The sequence below is a fragment of the Dunckerocampus dactyliophorus genome, chromosome 10, assembly GCF_027744805.1.
Source record: "Dunckerocampus dactyliophorus isolate RoL2022-P2 chromosome 10, RoL_Ddac_1.1, whole genome shotgun sequence".
NCBI classification, from domain to species: Eukaryota; Metazoa; Chordata; class Actinopteri; order Syngnathiformes; family Syngnathidae; genus Dunckerocampus; species Dunckerocampus dactyliophorus.
This window is the reverse complement of record NC_072828.1, coordinates 18,502,182-18,521,625: the sequence shown is the minus strand read 5'-3', so window position 1 is coordinate 18,521,625 and position 19,444 is coordinate 18,502,182. Positions and strand designations below refer to the sequence as shown.

At 39.9% G+C, this 19,444-nt stretch overlaps 1 protein-coding gene across 1 annotated transcript in view; it reads left to right on the top strand.

The window, feature by feature from the left end:
• LOC129189074 (BMP/retinoic acid-inducible neural-specific protein 3-like) overlaps positions 1–14,117 on the top strand; it is a 67,018-nt gene extending 52,901 nt beyond the window's left edge. Inside the window, exon 8 of the mRNA XM_054790382.1 lies at positions 8,819–14,117. Within this exon, the coding sequence (XP_054646357.1) occupies positions 8,819–9,935 (1,117 nt within the window). The 3' untranslated portion in view covers positions 9,936–14,117. The remainder of the gene's footprint in view (positions 1–8,818) is intronic.
• The last annotated feature ends 5,327 nt before the right edge of the window (positions 14,118–19,444 follow it).

The window sequence follows — 19,444 nt, the reverse complement described above, 5'->3', positions numbered from 1 at the left end:
AACAAGTGCGAGAAACTGGCGACGCTTGTCGATCTTGGGTCTGATACAAACTATATCACCCACAAAGCTGCCCACAGGCTTGATTAAGAGGCTAGCTACAATGTGACAATCACCATGTATGGTGTGGGGGGGCGTCGCCACAACAGTAAGAACTAAAAAATATAGCCTCAAACTGCGACTCAAGATGTCCAGAGGGACAAGAATGTACGCACTGCGATGTTACGGCCTTGACGAAATTACCAAAGTTCAAAACACTATTGGATCGGAAGAACTGGTAAAATTCTTCCCTGATGTTCGACCAGAAGAACTAAGAAGACCCAAGGAAGTCGAACTATTAGTTGGACATGGCAAAGGCTTCTTAGCTCCGCGACTAGTGAAGACCGTCGGGAAGCACCTTGTCTTGTGGGAGAGTCCGTTAGGGAAAATAGTGGCCGGCACACACCCAGATTTGCCTAGGAGCACACATACTTCAAACACAAGGTTGACAACCTCTTAAGAACTATTCCAAGAACACAAGGCTCTCGAAGTATCCGTTATCTTGACCACTCCCAGGGGCCAAGAAAGGCGTGACAAAACTATCCTGACAAACTCTGAAGAAGGCCAAAGTACTAGGTGGAACAGGTACACCAAAGCTCCAAAAGCTAAGAAAATCCCAAACCAAAATGAAAAAGCTTTGGGAAAGAAACTGAGGAATTGTGCAGCTTTTGCAAAACGCACCCCGAACAAGTTTCAGAATACCAGACTGGCCGGGAAGACCAAATGAAATCACATTTTCTCAGATGGCAGTGACAAAACCCATGGAACTGTTCCACACCTCAAAACATCACCAGATCAGAAAGGAGCTATTCAAACTGTTAAGAAGCTATTGAAGGATATTTCGACAATGCTAACATCTTCATGAGAGTATGCACTGACGAAACTGGATGGCAAATTGGATTTGGAGTGAAAGAATGGCCCAAAATCAAAGGGAAGTAAATATGGATTCAACCAAAGCGGGAGGCATTTTCTCTGAAATAAATGGTCCAAAAGGTCAATCCACCAGTGGAAGAACAAGATGATGTTCTGGAAGGCCCCATCTGTTCTTCCGTTCAGGACAAAACAAGTATTCCGAATGCAAACTTAAGAAGGTCAGCGCTCTACCAAGTTGAAGATACTAAGCTTTTTATTGTGTGGGGTCAAAGCCCATGCATGTGACAAAGACCCAACTACAGCACAAATTAATCCTTCAGCAGACTAAAAATTTTAATTACCAACCAGGTTATCCAAACTCTGGGCAAGCGCCGGAATGAACATAAAAAAAAAAAACAAAGTTGCCCTTGACAAACTATTCAAGTTCCAAAAGACGCTCAACATGGCCAATATTGAAGAAGACACCAGGAATGAACAGATTCATTCAATCAGGAACCAGCAAGAACTTTGAGCATCAACCACACGATTTCACTTCTCTGGATTGGAGCAGCCGAGGTGACCCGGATCCAAATAGGAAACCAAGCCTTAACCTATCTCAAAGGTTGAAGAACCGGTAACAACCCGTTTGACCTCCTTGGGTTCAAGAACCAGAAGGTCAAGTGGGAGGTGAATTTGGTCAATAAATTGTTAAAAATAAGCGTCACATATCTATGGGTATTCATCAAAGTGCTTGACAATTCTTATGACCATCATGATGATAAAAGTGTGTGTCTTTCAAACCCCTGATACAAATTATGACATTTGAGACATAACTATGATTCAAGATTCAAGAGTTTTATTGTCATATGCATAGTAAAACAGGCAGTTATACTATGCAATGAAATTCTTATTCTGTTCATTCTCCCAAGAAAAGAAAGAAAACACAAGAAAAAGAGTAAGAACATAAGAAACATATGGTTGTACAAAGTAAATAATGGGTAAATCTAGTAGACAACAGAAAATATTACAACTATTCAAATGACTGTAACAAGAGAAGACTGGAGAGACCACTGGTATGTAACAGCAATTATTATTCCTAATTTACAAATAGTGTAAGTGTTAAATAAAACTCAAGAAAATGTACCAGAGTTGAGTTGATAAAGGGTCCTCTGTGATCTTCTTGGCATTTTCAAGTTTAGTCTGGTGCTAAATCGTACAGAATTTTACACAGAGTGACCAACACCTCAGACCAGAAAGGACCTGCAGCGATTTCTGGGGTTGCTAACTTTTATCTGATTTATTTGAAATTTCAGCTGCGTTGCGGCGCCCATTTCTGCATTAACATCAACTGAGACCAGTTTCAGTTGGAACCACCATGCAGAAAAATTATTGCAGGAGCTTAAGCAGTTGTTTACTACCGCCCCAATCCTGATCCAACCTGACCGTTCCAGGAAGTACATTGTCGAGGTGGACGTCTTGGACACTTGGGTTGAAGCAGTGTTGTCCGAAAGGCCTGAAGACCAAGAGCTGCACACATGTGCTTTTTATTCCAGGCGACTTTTCCCTGGCAGAGAGGAGCTATGATGTGGGTGACAAGGAGTTGCTGGCAGTCAAACTGGCCCTGGAGAAGCGGTGCCACCTGTTGGAGGGGACTGACCAACCCTTTCTGGTATGGAGACCCCACAAAAATCTCTCATACATACGGTCAGCTAAAAGGCTAAACTCAAGCTACATGGGCCTTGTTTTTATCCCCGATTCCAGTTCCAACTTACCTACAGAACAGGCTCTACAAATATCAAACCAAACCGGATGCCCTCTCTTGTCAGTACAGTGGCCCCAACGGTGGCCCCAAATCCTTGTAGATACGTCTTCGGACTTCATGGAAAACCCAGAGAAAAATGGACAATGTGAGAGACTCAACCAGGACTTAGAGTCAGCCCTTATATTTGTTACTGAAACCAATCCTACCACCTGGGCAGAACACTTAGTTTGGATTGAGTATGCACACAATTCTATGACCAGCTCTGCACTGGGAATGTCCCCCTTTGAGGGAGTCCGAACTTCATGTGGCATCAGTGCATGTCCATCTTGAACAAGCTAGGCGGGTCTGGAAGGAAGCCTGCATAGCTATGCAGAGAACATTGGAGGAAAAATGAGGCTGGCAGACAGACGCCACATCCAGGCCCTACAATACACTCATCCAAAATCATAGCCATCCATACTGATGCCCGCAAACTCTCACCATGGTTTCTAGTTCCATTTACCAAGAAAAGATGGTAAATCCCTTGGCAATGACGCTCAAGTCGCTCCCCACCCTACAGATACACTCTGTATTTGGTAGGAACACGACAAGGACGAAGAAGCGGACTTTCATGGAAATGGAGGTGGAAATAATGGAAAAAGTCGAATACAACAAAAATTGAGTGACAGAACATTCGCTGTCATCGGTGTGAATGGAGCAGGGCGAACCAAGGAAAAAGTGGTTTGATTCAAGGCACACATTTCTATTTTTAGTGAGCATGCTTTCACATTTTTTGCCTAATTGGTGTGAATGCGTTTTTCCTTTAATATTATTATTTTGCCATTTTTTTATGCCTAACTCCTTCATTTTTCATCCAATTCCAAATCCCTCCTGAGATGTGAGCAATCCTGGTGACCACAGAGTGGAGCCTCATATATTTGCGATTCAGCATTTGTGACCCCTCAAATTTGTGGATTTTTAAAAATTATTTTTTACACTTTTATTCTTTCATCCAAAAACAGGCCATTTTCTTTTTAAAAACACATAACATTCACCCTAAGTCATAAATAATGTATAAATATGTGATAATAAAGCATAAAATGTACATATACATCAGGGGTCTCCAACCAGTAGCTCGCCACCTGATTTTGAGTACCTTACAAAATGGTCAAAGAATACTTGCTAAAACTCTTATTATTTAGTATTTAAATAGCATAAAGACAAAGACCACCCTGTTTGAGTGGAGATCTGCTTTGTTAACTCATTCAATCCCAGACATTTTTCAAAAGACAACCCCTTTACAACCAGCAATTTTAAACAATCTTTCAAGGCACACAGAATATTGTGTTCTATGGAAACATGGAACCTACCAGAAGAAAGATTAGTCTCCCGTTATCAGAAAAAAAGTTCTTTAGTAATCAGCAGTAGAACATATGTACGTTGTTGGGATTGGGCGTTCGGGTTTATAAATACGAATAAATATGTCTTTGGTATTCAATGAGTTAATAAAGTATAGAATGAGTTAATAAAGTATAATTTATGTTGCCAGTCATGTAAATTCTCAGGGCATTGAATGTTTTAATTCTATACATTTTGGTTTTTATACCCTCAAAATGGTGCAGGAATATGGAAGGATGGCTCCGAATGTTGCAGACTACCAAAATCATATGTTTAACCTGGGATGCAGACAAAAGAGTCTCGTACCCATAATCCTACGCCTATGCTCCACCATGGAAGGCTACATGACAAAATCCTGGAAAAGGTACAAAAACAACTATTGAGTAAGAGTAAGACAAGTCAGTTTTACCATTGAAAGCCTTCAGGTAAAATGAGACAAAATACTGCAAACGATTTTTCCCAAAGAGGTCTGTGAAAAGGCGATTTCTTGCACAACCAAAGCCCGACTTGCTCAACAGCAAAACCAAAGCAAGACAAACAAGACATTTTCAGAAATTACAACTGAGACGTACCACTTTCTGGCAGCAAAAAACTGGGAACTCAACCACTGAAAAACTAAAGAACTTTACCATGAAACTACAAGTTCCAGTTGATCTGATCACGGTGACAGAATCAGCTATTAGGAAAAATCACTAAAACCGAAGGGGAACAAATTAAGTTAAGTGTTGGCAGCTCTCTCTAACGCCAAGGCACCCCCTTCTAACCTTTCCCTTGAGAAAGAAAAGCTGTGACATCGCTGAGCAAAGACATCACAATCCTGCCAGCAGACAAGGGGAGATGTACAGTAATTCTTAACACAACTGACTACCATGACAAGCTACGTCTCTGTGATGCCAACACATATGGAAGCCTGAAAAGAGACCCAACCAGGAGGTGAAAGAGAAACATCATAGGAGTACCTGCAAACATGAAGTCAGAAACCATAAGCCATGTAATTTATGACCAGCTTTACCCACAAGAGGCCATCCTTGGCATTTATGGTCATCCAAAAATATCTCACACCCATTGTCAGCAGCATTAACTCTGTGACTTACAATAATGCTAAGTACGTGCTATCAATTGAATAATATTGATTAACCTTTATTTGATGTTATTTTTTCTGGATTTTTTTTTTTTTTACATTCTGTTTAAACCTACCATAAAATTCTGGACAGCTTTGAACCCTCAGTCTCCTCACTTTTGAAAACTCATGTATTCGGATTATCCAATTGGAAACTAGATTCCTCTTGCATGTGCAGGTATGCTTTTATAGAACATTGGAGCGGGCATACACCAGTCTCTTTGGAGGACTTGGAGAATTTGTCTTGGAAATTAATAAAGTATATCTATCTAATGGCGCAGCTCTTCAGCATTAAATTCACAAGTGAATGAGATGGAAGGAGGGGCTGTCTTTTCACCAACGAGGGGACAAATGCTACAGGAAAATGCTGAAATAAGCCAATATATTTAAAGTGTATGAATAAAATGACATGACACCTGAACAACTCCCCGTTGAGTCAAAACATATTAAACAGCCATAATGTAACTTCATTTTTGTATTCAAATTTGAATGAAATAGAATACATCAAAATTACTTAACATCAAAATTACTTAACATCAATATTTCATTTATCGGTAATACAGATAAAACAGGTGTGGATAAAGTCTTCCTCTTATTCTAAATACAGCTAAAAAAGCATTTAATGATTATATTTCCGTATGAATGTGAGCGTGAATGATTGTCTATACCCCGCCTCTCGCCTGAAGGCAGCTGGGAGAGGCTCCAGCATACCCCCGACGCTAATGAGGATAAGCGGCATAGAAAATGGATGAATGGAGTGTATTTCAGTGAGTGAGAAGCACATCCAAAAGAGGTACAATTGTCCGCTTAATCAAACTTTATTGAGATAAGTATGAATGGAATGCCCATATACAAAAATGTAGACGTCACTGACATGTAATCCATGAATGCATTCAAAATAATAACAGTGCAGTGGAAAGTTTGTTTTTAAATAGTAAAAGCAAGCCATCAGAATGTATTGAATCCATTCTATAGCAGTAGCCTTTACTTTTGCAGCCTTTGCGTCATACATGACTCACATTTCTCACAAGACATTATGTACTACTGTATAAACTTTACAGGTGAACTTAATTTGAGCTTCTCTAATTTTGAATGCACATGTCCAACATGTTCAATACTTAATCCACTTAACGCACAACTTGCTGTTCTCTAACATAACAGTTGTGCATATCCGTAACTTTTTGTGAGTAGTACAGTTTTAACTTGTTTTTAAAATATTGCAGACATTTTTTAAATGTCTTTGAGGAGGCCACAAGAGCTAAAGCAGTCCTTGAAACACACATTAAAAGAGTGCAGACATCTTGTCAGAGCAGTAGAAAGCGAGTGCATTTGACAAGAACAACAGGTTAACTACTAGCTTGTATGAGTCCCTTCCTTGTTGAGAAACAAACACAGTTAAACTGAAGTGCACAAAATTGCCCCGCAGCATTTTGGAGGCACACAGAGTTTGGATAACGATCAAATTCGAATGGGAGCATGTAAACTGGGACTTCAGACGAAGGAGTATGAAAACTCGAGAGAGAACGAACTAAAACAGTCATCCGACTAATGTGTGCATGTAAACGTACTGAATATTTCACCTGTGTTCTACTTTTGGAGTTTTGAGCCGTGGTCTACCCATCCTTAAGTATTACTTACTGATGATAAAGTGTTATTTTCTGACTTTTTTGTCCATTTTTTTGTTCATATCATTACTTTGACTTATCTTGATTCATTTGAATCTTACGGCTACAGTATGTGAACCTTAATGGGGTTATGGTTATCGAAATGTCAGCTCTGCTCATCCCTGTTGAAGTGTCACTGAGCAGAATAATGAACCCTTTATCACTCCTGATGCAATGTCATCAGTGCTGGAGTGAGCTTGATATTTACCTCTCATGGCAACCTTAAGACGGATTGTGGAGACACAATTAAAATGCTTTTCAGGTTATGACAGTAGGAAAGTAAAATAAGCGCAGCTCATGTGCCATTACCAGGTTTTTTGGCTTTCTTTTGTAATTATCTCCCTTGGAGATGCCTCCAATTACATTGACCTGCCGTGACACACACACACACACACACTCACACAAGCAAAACCTATTGCAGGTGTGAGCACATACACATTTTTTAAATTGTAAAACAGCCATGCTTTGGAAGGTCACACAAATGATCCCTTTTATGATAAAATGTTATGATATACCTTTTGAAATAGGAAAAAAAAACAAAACTACAGTGACTACAGTATACTTATTCTCTGGTTAAAGATGGATGTGTTTTGTGTCTATGTATTTTTGTGGTTTATCTGTGACTTTTCCATCTGTTTAAATTCTAAAAGATGATCTCTGTGAAAAGAGCTGTAAGAGAAAATGAATGGCTTGCACAGCATGAACACACCGCTTCTCCTATGCCTGTAGTGCACACTGTGTCACCATGACAGTTTACATGTCCCGCTGACACAGCATGCATCCGGATGGCGGTACAGCTTCCTCTCACCTGCTGTGCACAGTCTCGACAGTGATGAGATGTGCACTACAGACAGATGTGTTTCATGCTGTCAGAACTTTTACTGAATGGTCTTGACTTTTCACAAAACATAATCAGATCAAATTTGCATTTTTTATGTGTGTGTTGTTGTAACCTGCAACCAGCGATGTGCCGTGAGGTTCACGGTTGGTGAGACACACTCCTTTGGAGGTCTTTAATGTTAATAAAGGTTGCTCTTTAAAAGGACGACAAGAAAAAGATAATTTCTATGATTAACTGAAAAACATTTGTGTTCTTACCTGTAGTGTACGAAGTACATGCATCCAATCCTTCTCCAGAAAAAGTTCTATACTTTGTTATAAACATCTGATCACCTTCTGTTGATCTTGGGTATATAAGCCTTCATTTTGGCAACCAAATTGATTCATTCATTCAGCAGAGCATCAAAATATGTTGCATGCATTTGACTTGCTGTTCTCTAGCTAGTGCTGCTCTGCTGTCAAAAAAAAAACAACCAGAAACCGCTGGCTCACCCTTTTGTGTGCATTGGTGTAAGACTCAAAGAGAATTTTGTCACATGACAGTAATACATGTAGTTACTGCAATTAAACATGAAAAAACATTGACGAAAAACTCCAATTGAGCCCCCGACGTCACTTCCTGTCCTCCACACGTTCGGAACACATATATTGCAACACACAAGCATCAGTCTTATTTATGTCGTAAATGGCTTATTATCTCTGATTATATCTACTATCTACATGATTGACCCGACAGATTTACTGTTGTTCTTACCAATACTCGTGATTTTACGAAAGCATTTTTTAACCCTTTTATAGGTATCAGGCATGGGCACCCATCGGGAACCTAACCCATTGCAGGACTTCTCTTGAATTCAGTAATGTTTTTTTCTGGGAGTCCAGTGGAAAGCTCTGGCATGCTGGATGTGGCCTTAGGGCTGCCAGTTGACAACCCCTGTTGTAAACAAATACGAAAGTGACTGACTTTTATAAAACTGTATTTTAGATGAGACAGGTGGATAATAAAGGGGCCAGAAATATTCTGCGCTGTAAAGTAATTCTACTGATAAAGTGTGAATTGTTGAAATTAATGAATTCATTGATTTTGCCTATTCTGTTGAAATGTGTAATATTTGATTTTTGGTTTAAATTACATCTTGGATCTTAACTGGTTTGTTTGTGTTTCAGACCTTTCAGCTACTGGCTGAACTACATCCTCTCCATTATGTACTGCAGTGAAAACAACCACATTGGCTCATACTTGGAGGCGACCCGAAGTTGTTCCTGTCCGTACGAGCATCCCCCCTGCCAGGGTGTGATACCCTGCACAGTGGGTGCAGGCACCTTCTGTGCATCCTGTTCCTATGAGAACCGCTCCCGCTGTGCCTCATGCAATCAGGGTTACATGCTTAGCCAGGGCGTATGTCGGAACGAAGTTCCAGACTCCATTGACCATTACATCGGCTTTGAGACAGACCTACAGGACTTGGAATTACGATATCTTCTGCAAAAATGTGATAACCGGATCAATATCCACGGCATCTTCGTCAGCAATGATGTCAGGCTAAATAACTGGTTTGACCCATCATGGAGAAAACGGATGCTGCTGACTCTGAAAAGTAACAAATACAAGTCAAACCATGTCCACATGCTACTGGGGATTTCTGTTCAAATTTGCCTTACCAAGAACATCACATTGGACCCAATGTTGTCTATCTATATCAATCCATTTGGGGGAAGTCACTCAGAAAGTTGGATCATGCCCACAGACCAGAACAACTACCCAGACTGGCAGAGGACTAAATTAGACCTTCCCCATGATTGTTATAACTGGACTTTGACTTTAGGCAACAAGTGGAAAACCTTTTTTGAGACAGTTCACTTTTATTTGCGGAGTCGCATCAGGGGCCCTTCGGGTACTGGAAATGGAACAGTATATTATGAACCTTTGGAGTACTTAGAACCTGGGCAAAATCTTGGCCACATGAAGATAAACAACATACAGGTGTATGGTTACAGTATGCACTTTGACCCTGAAGCAATCCAGGATTTAATTTTACAACTGGACTACCCATACACTCAAGGATCACAAGACTCAGCCCTGCTGCAGCTGTTGGAGATCCGGGATCGGGTAAACAGGCTTTCCCCACCCGGAGCTCAGCCTTTGGATCTTTTCTCTTGTTTGTTACGACATCGGCTCAAACTCTCAACAACGGACGTTGCCAGGATCCAGGCTGCACTGCAGAATTTCAGTGCCAAGCAACCCAAGTCGATGGAATATGAAACAACCAAATTATGTAGCTAATAAGTGGGCAGGAAGCCAGGTGCCCAGATGGCAGAAATGTTGTCACACGCACTCCTGATGATGGTTTAAGCGCAATTCTGGATCCGTGCAGAGGATGTTTGAGGGACGTTAACAATGTCATTATGCATCTCAATAGTGCACTTGAGATGTCAGCCTTCATAAAAATGTGTTATTTTCATTTACTTTTTCAGAAAAATCTAAAAGCTGACTGATATTTGAAGCTTACAATATTATCTAACTTTGTCATCACTGATAAGTTGGCCACATGTAAAGGGCACAAACTGCAAAACTCATAAAGAAACCATGAGTTACATGAGTATTAAACAATGTAGTGATCTCACATACAATATACAGTATATAAACGTTTCAACACCAGCTTCCTTTTTTCGAGTTCATTTCATTATTGGATCATATTTTGATGTTCGGACAATTCATATCTTGACCTTTTATTTTAACTTAGAATTCGATTGTCAGATCATTGTTTTCAGATTTTCCTGTCGTAATAGAAGAATACATTGAAAACTATTTCATGTTTTGTATGAACAGAACACATTCATGAAGAAATAAATGTATTCCACCAGATTTACTCAGACAAAAATACACTATGATCACAAAATTTTACATGTGTGTTTATTTTTATAATGTTTACTGTTTGTGGAAAAAAAAATACAGCCTATAAAAATGTATGATAAAATTTGTTAATACACTAAATAAAAATCTTTTTACGTGTGGTCTGTAGATAGTGTACATGTGTGGGATACTAATGGCCTTTCGGAATACACTCCTGATCTCAATTTTAAGACCAGTTGAAAAATTGCAAGAATTTACATTTTGCACTGTTGGATCTTAAGGAGTTTGTAAGTGGAACTTCAAAATGCAAAAAGAAGAAATGTGAGTCAGACAAAAAAAAATTTGAGAAAGCAATTTATTGGTATTCATCACCTGATAAATGAAACCCCCTTACAATAGAAATACAAATTTCCAAAAAAGAAATCAGTAATGAGTAGCTGTGTCAGTCTTTTGAATCCATCCATCCATTTTCTATGCTGCTTAATCCTCATCTGGGTCGCAAGGGTATGCTCGAGCCTATCCCAGCTGACTTTGGGCGAGAGGCAGGGTACATCCTGGACTGGTAGCAAATTGCAGGGCACATATAGACAAACGACCATTCACACTTACATTCATACCTATGGATAATTTAGAGTCTCCAATTAATATCTCTAACATGCATATTTTTGGAATGTGGGAGGAAGCCGCAGTACCCGGAGAAAACCCACGCATGGATAGAAAACGCCGACTCCACAGAGATTCCCAAACAGAGATTTGAACCCAGGTATCCCCCATCTCCTGACTGTGTGGCCAACATGCTAACTAACCAATAGGCCTGCGGCCCTACTCTTTTTAATCACCTCAAAAATTTGTTTCGGCCCATTTCCAGGAGGCTAATGGGAATGTTGCTCCAGGTGGGCTTCCACCCCCAAATGTTCTCAATTGGATTTAGATCAGGGGAACACGCAGGATGGTCCAAAAGAGTGAGGTTATTCCTCTCGAAGAAGTCTTTTGTCAGGTGGGTATTGTAAACTGCAGCGTTGTCCTGTTGAAAAAGCCAGTCATTACCACACAGACGAGGGCCTTCAGTCATGAGGGATGCCCCCTGCAACATCTCCACATAACCGGCAGATGTTTGACGCCGCTGCACAACCTGAAGCTTCATTATTCCATTCAAGGAAAAAACACTCCAGGCCATGATGGCGCCCCCTCCAATGTGCCGTGTGGAAAACATCTCAGGTGGGATCTCCTTGTCATGCCAGTAACGTTGGAAGCCATCAGGACCGTCAAGGTTACATTTTTTTTCATCAGAGAATAAAACTTCCTTCCACCTTTCAATGTCCCATGTTTGGCGCTCTCGTGCAAATTCAGGGAATTTTCTGGCATTGAAAGAGACGAGGCCTTTGAAGAAGTTTTTCTTCTTAAAACCCTTCTCTCGCAGACGGCGCCTAATTGTTACTGGACTGCACTTTGCACCAGTAACAGCCTTCATTTAGGCCGAGGATTGTTCCGTGTCTTGAAGGACAGCTAATCGGATCCTCCAGCTCAGGTCCGGTGACATTTTTGTGTCTACCGCTTGACTTTTTTGTTGCATAATCATCATGATCTTTTAAAAAGTTTAAAATGGCTGTCTTCTTGCTCACAAATTCAACAGCAATGACGAGCTGCAAGAGGCCTTATGGAAAATGAAAATGAAACCACATTTTTGCCATTTTTTAAAGGCTGTGGTCTTAAACTTTTGAAACAATAATTTGTTTACTTCAATAAACATTTGTCTCACTCCAATTTCCTTTTTTTTAGCATTTTGAAGCTCTGCTTAGAGCCTCCTTAAGATCCAACGGTGCAAAATGTAAATTCTTGACATTTTTTAACTGGTCTTAAAATTTTAATCAGGAGTGTATAAATTCACCATACATACTGTAGCATATTTTAGTTTATGTGACACGTTATCCGAACCTGCAGAGAGCTTTACAAGGACATTTTCTTCTATGTATATTTTGAAATTGTTAGTCGTAGATGAAAGGGCAATTCGGGTGGAGTGGACACAAAAACCTGACAGAAATATCATGATTTTATTGAGTGGCTCAGATATTAACTGTAATTGCATCTTGTAAAATTATTTGATGTGGAAGTCATTATTGATGTGCTGTTTGCAAAATACGTACACAATTTCTAGGGATGTCCGATATTGGCTTGTTTGCTGATAACCGTTATGCCGATATTGTCAAACTCTCAATTTCCGATTCTTATATCAACCGATACTGATATGTTTAACATCACATATCTCCTATTGTCTAAGAACTGGACCGGACAGGACTGGACTCATTATATATTATTATATATTATGATTATTTATTATGTATTATTGCACTACAAATTTGACATGATCTGTTCCTTATTTATTTATTTATTCATTCTTATTCTATTTCTTATTCTATTTTTCTTATTGCTCATGTCTTGCCCTGGTTGTTTTGTTTTGTGATTAAGTTCATTATCACATTTTTACAGAGCTGCTGGAAATGTGATTTTCTCTTTAATATGAATAAAGTATCCTATCCATTTATCTATCTATCTATCTATCTATCCATCCATCTATCTATATATCTATCTATCTATCCATCCATCTATCTATCTGGACACATATCTGTTGGGAAGCTAATGGATACAGCATCAGCAAGTAGCTTCGTGACATGGCTGTAAACGACACTGTACAACTCGCGTATGCAAACATCTGAGAAATACTTGCGATTGAGCATGGCAATGTGTGGTCAAGAGGTCTCGCCTGCCGCGTCTGCCTACCACTATTTCCTCGTTTTTTTACATTCCCACTACCCTCCTCACCATTAACGGTGTTTTGACAACCCATCATGTCCTGCCACCCTGAACACGGTTCAACAAAGCACTGGCTCAAGTATAGGTATGTGCTGCATGTGCACTTTATGTCAAGCGGACCCCCTGCTGCAGCAGCTGCAGGCAAACGGGGATCAAAATCTATAAACTCCTACACTTTGCATAGAAACGCCTCCAAATGTTGCTCATATTGAAGTCACAGATGTCCGCCATTCTCCTGGTGTAAAGTGTTAACTACACGAGGCAGCAGTGTTTTGCGACTTTGGCGCGAAAAGGGCTACATCGGCTTTCATGATAGGGAAACCGATACCGATATTGACCGATATTACATTTTTATTCCAATATCGGGCTGATAATATCGGTGGGCCGATATTATCGGACATCCCTAACCATTTCTGCTACACCAATATTGACGATTGACTTTGGATTGTTACCTTTCATGTCCGCTGCCATCACGCCGTCTGTTTTGCTTTTAAAGCAAAGCAAGAAGCTAGGCTATAGTTATGTGGCCAATTTAAGTTAATTATGTATTGATATATAAAAATCATGTGATGTCCAATCATCATGATTGTTGATCACTGACATGACTGTTTTGTAAGTGCAAGGTTTTATTTTTTTACTATTTTTCATGAACTTTACATTGTACAGTTACCTTATTACATGTTGTTAATGATGTGACTGAAAACTGCAAAAAAAAGCAAGTTTTGAGTGTACCTCAACTTTAAATTTAAATCCAGCAGGTTCGGAGACCGTGTCAAATAAATGTACTATATATGCATCTGTGTGTGTGTTCTTCAGAGCTAAACTGTATCTGAACCCCTGACATTTACATCCAAATTTACATTAAATTAATGCCTCTCACACTGAACTGAGTGCATTTCGCTGGTAACTGTCACTTAAGCTTAAACACATCCATTTCTGTTTTTATGTATTCAGGGCCAGCAAGGCCTTATCTGCTGGCCTAACCTTTATGAGAAGCATTGGCCTACATCCATCCATAGAAAAACTACTATTCACACTCACATTCACACCTATGGACAATTTAGCGTCTCCAATTAACATAGCATGCATATTTTTTTTGGACTGTGGGAGGAAGCCGGAGTACCTGGAGAGAGACATGCCAGAGTACGTGGACAGAGACATGAAAATGTTCCACCAGGGATACAAACCTACAATCTCCTGACTATGAGGCCAACATGCTAACCACTAAGCGGCAGTGCAGCCCGCGTCGACCAGCATTTCAAACTTAAATCGTAGTATTTGTTCCATTAAATTACATACATTTATTCGCAGCAGGCTGTTATCTCCATTTTGTAGCATGGTTCTTGGCTGCAGTGCTTCCAGTAGTGTATGTGTATGTTAGATTTGTTTCTGTCCAATCAGATTTCAGCTTCTTGTGGTGCCATATCAATGTAATCTGCCCATGACACACACTATTCGCAATCGAGCCGTTTTTTTTAGCCAATCAGACTTCATATTTGCCTCTCAAAGTCAGCTTGCAGGCTCCGAGTTCTAATTGGTTGATCAGAGCCAAATTGTTCAACAAACGCCCACAATGGCTCACTGAGGAGGAAGACATTGACATCTCCGGTGAGTAGATGTCTTTTACTTAAAAGATTTAACATTTTTGTCATGTTATTAGATTCACATTGGCTGTGAACTGTTTCAGATGATGTTGTAGTGGAGCTGTTTGGAGTTGTCTGAACCTTTAAGCACCGAACTGTTCTATTTATGCTCATCACATTAGCCAACTTTACAAGAAACAGTTTATCGCCGATCACCAGTGGAAATTGGTCACAAATACACCTCACTTACATTACTGCTAATAACTTCAACAGGGTGAGAGAGCCTCTCTTTATTCAAAGGTAAACATAAAACTGACCTTTCTGCTGCAGCTTATATCAGGGTTGACTCAGGCATGCTGTGACCTCAAAGATTTTGTGTGGGCAAAGATGGAGATTGAGCAACAAGTCCAGTCCTCTTCCTGACCCTCACTACCATCAAAACTCCTAATTAGGCCTTACATTAACACCCTAACTCTTCTCCCACTCTTAATACTGTAAATACCTGAACGTTTGTATTAATGATACCCGCCATTCATGATGCGTGTTAGTAACGACTCTTTATCTTTGTCTTTCAGTGTTCCTTGCCTCCAAGGATGCAGCCAGTGTTCTGTCATCCCTCCTCCGGTCGCTAAACCCCTCTTTCCCATTCTCTCCATCTGTCTATCTATCTGTGTGCCCCTAATATGTCACTCTATCTGAACCCACATGGTCAAGGCAGGCGGCCACCCCGCAGTGCCTGGGTTCTGTTCGAGGCAAATACTGTACATTATATACTGTACATTGTCCATTTATGATGTATATGTGTATTCAAACCTGAACTAATGCAATGCTAGAATGTTGCATGCTCGGTAATTTATCACTGCCTGCACATACTATCATCTACAAATGAGATAAATCCATGTAATGTCTCCTCAATGCTGCTCTTTTAATATAAGCATAGGACCCAATTACAAAAATTACCATCGGTGTACTTGAGCTGAATATTTAGACAACAAAAGCATATAATGTCGCTTAAGAGGGAGTAAGTGAATCTAATTTAGCTGTAATAAAAATTAATTTAATGGACTACAAACATCAGAGCACATAAAGAACTAATTCAGTCTGAAAGTTCCATTAACATTGGGAATGCGTAATTGCAAAGAGGGCCTATAAAAATACTGATTTGGTTGGCCAAATGCAAGCGTGTCCCTCAATCAACTCTGTCAAGTTCTGCTTGAGTGTGTTGTGCAAAGCTCTTTTCTCTAAATCATCATAGAGCTAAAGTTATATTTTAGAATGCAGGATGACTTTCTCTAACTAAATGTACTGTGTGTCCATTTTGTACACACATGGAGTACACACACGTTATTAATAACAATAACCATAATTACCAATTACTGCGATTGGCTGGTGACCAGTCCAGGGTGTACTCCGCCTCTTGCCCAAAGTCAGCTGGGATAGGCTCCAGCATACCCCTGTGACACTAATGAGGATAAGCAGCATAGAAAATGGATGGATGGACAATTAGCAATTAAGTGAAAGTTGTCCTTGTCTCTTGTCTTGTCCCCCCCCCCCCCGTTTCCTTTTCTCTTCTTCTCTGTCCCCTCCTGCTCCAGCCCGGTCGCTCCAAATTTGCTTTATAACAAGCATCAAGGTCGAATAAATTTTGTATGACAGGGGAAGTGTATATCACACTTCTCTCTGGCAGAGTAAATCTGTTGAGCATTTGACGGCATTTAGGTCTACAATTCTATCTGCTTTAAAGGCTGGACAGGACAGGGGTAAAAAAAAAAAAAAAAAAAAGCAATTAAGTGAAAGTGAAGGAATTGTGGAAGTCTTTGTTTTGGCAAAAACAAAGACTCACTCACTCACTCTTGTGCAACACAAAGAAAACAATTGTCCATCCATTAATTGTCTATACCGCTTCTCCACATTATGGTCATGAGTGAGCTAGCGCCTATCTCAGCTGGATTGAGATGCTTAACAATGCATGTTGCTCTAAAGTGCACTGTAATCAATGTATAACTTGACACTGCAGTTCTGACAGTCACTCTTCTGCAGAGAGCACTAAAACTGAGCCAATTAACCTGCTCTTCCATGCTGGCCAGCACCCACATCGCTTCTTGTGCACAACTGCACTACAGTGCCTCATTTCTGATTTGGGCCTTACTTCATATTATGCATGGTGGCAGTTATTATTGATAATTGACCAGAGAAACAATCACATTAATTATACAAAACGTCCATGTTGCCCGTGTGTGTGCTCATGTATGACACGGTTCTCTGTAGGCCACTCTTTGGCTCCCGAACAAGCGACTATGTGCTTGCGGGCACCACGTTAACTACCACTGCTGTAAACATCATTATAGGAATGAATACATAATACTTAAGTGTCCTGGTTTTATGGCTCACAGCTTTCATGGCTTTCAAGGCGAGTTACCAATGAATTTTTAGATGTAACACAATGTTCATTTCAGTTCCATAATTGTTGTGATAAGGCAATTCCTCCAACTATAGTGGTGGTTAAATAATACCCAATTTTAGGCAAATTAGGCGCAGGAATACCCAATGCATTTTTTAATAAGCAGTAACTGAGAATTTCAGGCTCAAAAGGGAAATACAGTGATGCCTTGATTATCGTTATTAATCTGTTCCAGAAGGTCCGACTCAAACCAAATGGATTCTAACCAAGGGAAGTTTTCCCATAGAAAATAATGTAAATCCATTTAATCCGTTCCAGACACCCAAAAAGTGCTAAAATAATTACAAATGACACATGAATGAACAACTGAACACTTAACATCACTTTTACCTAGTTTTGCAAGGGGGGGGGAGATTATGTTCGGAGGGCAATCCCTTTTTTTATGTTACTAGCAGACGTCTTTTAACTTCAGATTCTGGGCCCCATGAAAAAATAGCTCTGTGTGCTGGAACAACAAATTTGTGTCCATTACATTCTAATTGCTTGTGGTACCAAAACTGCCCATGTTTTCCTCTGGGGTGAGAGAAAGATGTGTGGTTGAAAAATCAACTACACATGCATGGCTGTGGTCAACCTAAATCTTTGATGCAGTATATTTTTGTGTGACTCTTCTTCTGGAATCATGGTCGGTGGCACCATTGGCTCGGTGACCCTAGCCATCCAATTAACAGGGCCTTTCCCTGTACCTGCTCAGTGAAGCACTGCGTGAAGGTCTGCAGTTTCACTCCAAGCCAGGAAACAGTCAAAATTGATGTGCCGCTACTGCTCAACCCTGAGCCGAAAAAATCTGTGGTGGCATTTAATGAGAAAAGTTGTATTTTAGGCTGCAGTTCAAGCAAGCACTATGGTCAAACATGTTGGCCTGTGTAGTTATGATTGAATGTAAAGAAAGTCTATAAAAGCATCCAGAACAGCTTGCTTAGAATTACCAGCAATAGGTTTAGGTTGCCTTTTTTAACTTTTTAAGGTGATTGTACTTGTCTTTCTTTTGTGCCCAACTGTAATGCCCACTGTAACCACTATAACACCATCACCGGCATAGCCAATGTGAGCCTTGTAAGGTCAACTTGGCAGCAGGATACAGCTGTACAGCGTTATGGTTACACTGAGACGGGCTGATATAACTTTCACTACGTGTCACTCTGTGTCCACTAAGGACTGCATGTCCGTCCTTTTTGAATGTGCCATACTTTGGGTGAAAAACCATTAATAATTCTCACCAGGTTACATGCCTATGTAATTATGTAAGGGCTTTGAATTTAGTTCTAATGAACGTACCGGATTTTGTTTGTTTTCTGTTAGGTAATACTTTATTCAGATTTATTTTGTTATACAGTGCATACATGACATCCAGAGTGTATGACATCATGCCCACCTCCGGAATCCTTGGTTCTGTCCTACTGGTAAGACCTTCAGAAGGTTATCATAACAAATAACAAACTAATAACAAATTAACCTCATGTTGTCACACAAACATACAAACACATGAAAGTGATCCCACTTCCTGTGTGGACAGACTGCATCGATCTGTGTTCAGCAAGTTTCCATTCTGGACAATATATTTCAATCTAACGTCGTTTAAAAGGTAATCAGTCGATTGAATTGTGTGTGTATTTGTGCTAGTTGCTGCACTGTTCTTTCAAATGGCTGCTCTGATCAGGAGGATTATCAGCACAAAAAAAGCCCTTGCTGCCATCAACCCATATAGGTGAGAAAGTTTCAACACCTAATTGAAGATACCATATCACATTAATCTGAAGAATTAGTATAATGCCTTTCATTGGGTGCAGATTGCACTATTAAAATAAATCATTAATCATGCCAAGCTATACCACCCTCTGTTCATCCTGATTTTGTATTGCATTTCTAACAATTTTTTGTTCTCGTTCAAAATGTTTTTCTCTTAGTATGTCAGCATTATTAATAATTTATACTTGATACCCTTACAAAAAACAACGGGAATCTAGGAAACTTCACCGGCACTGTCCAGTATCTAGATATTTATTTTGCAGTCACACCAGTTGAATTTTTGGCTAAAAAGTTACTGAATCGATTTAAAATTACTCAATTGTTTCGGATCGTAT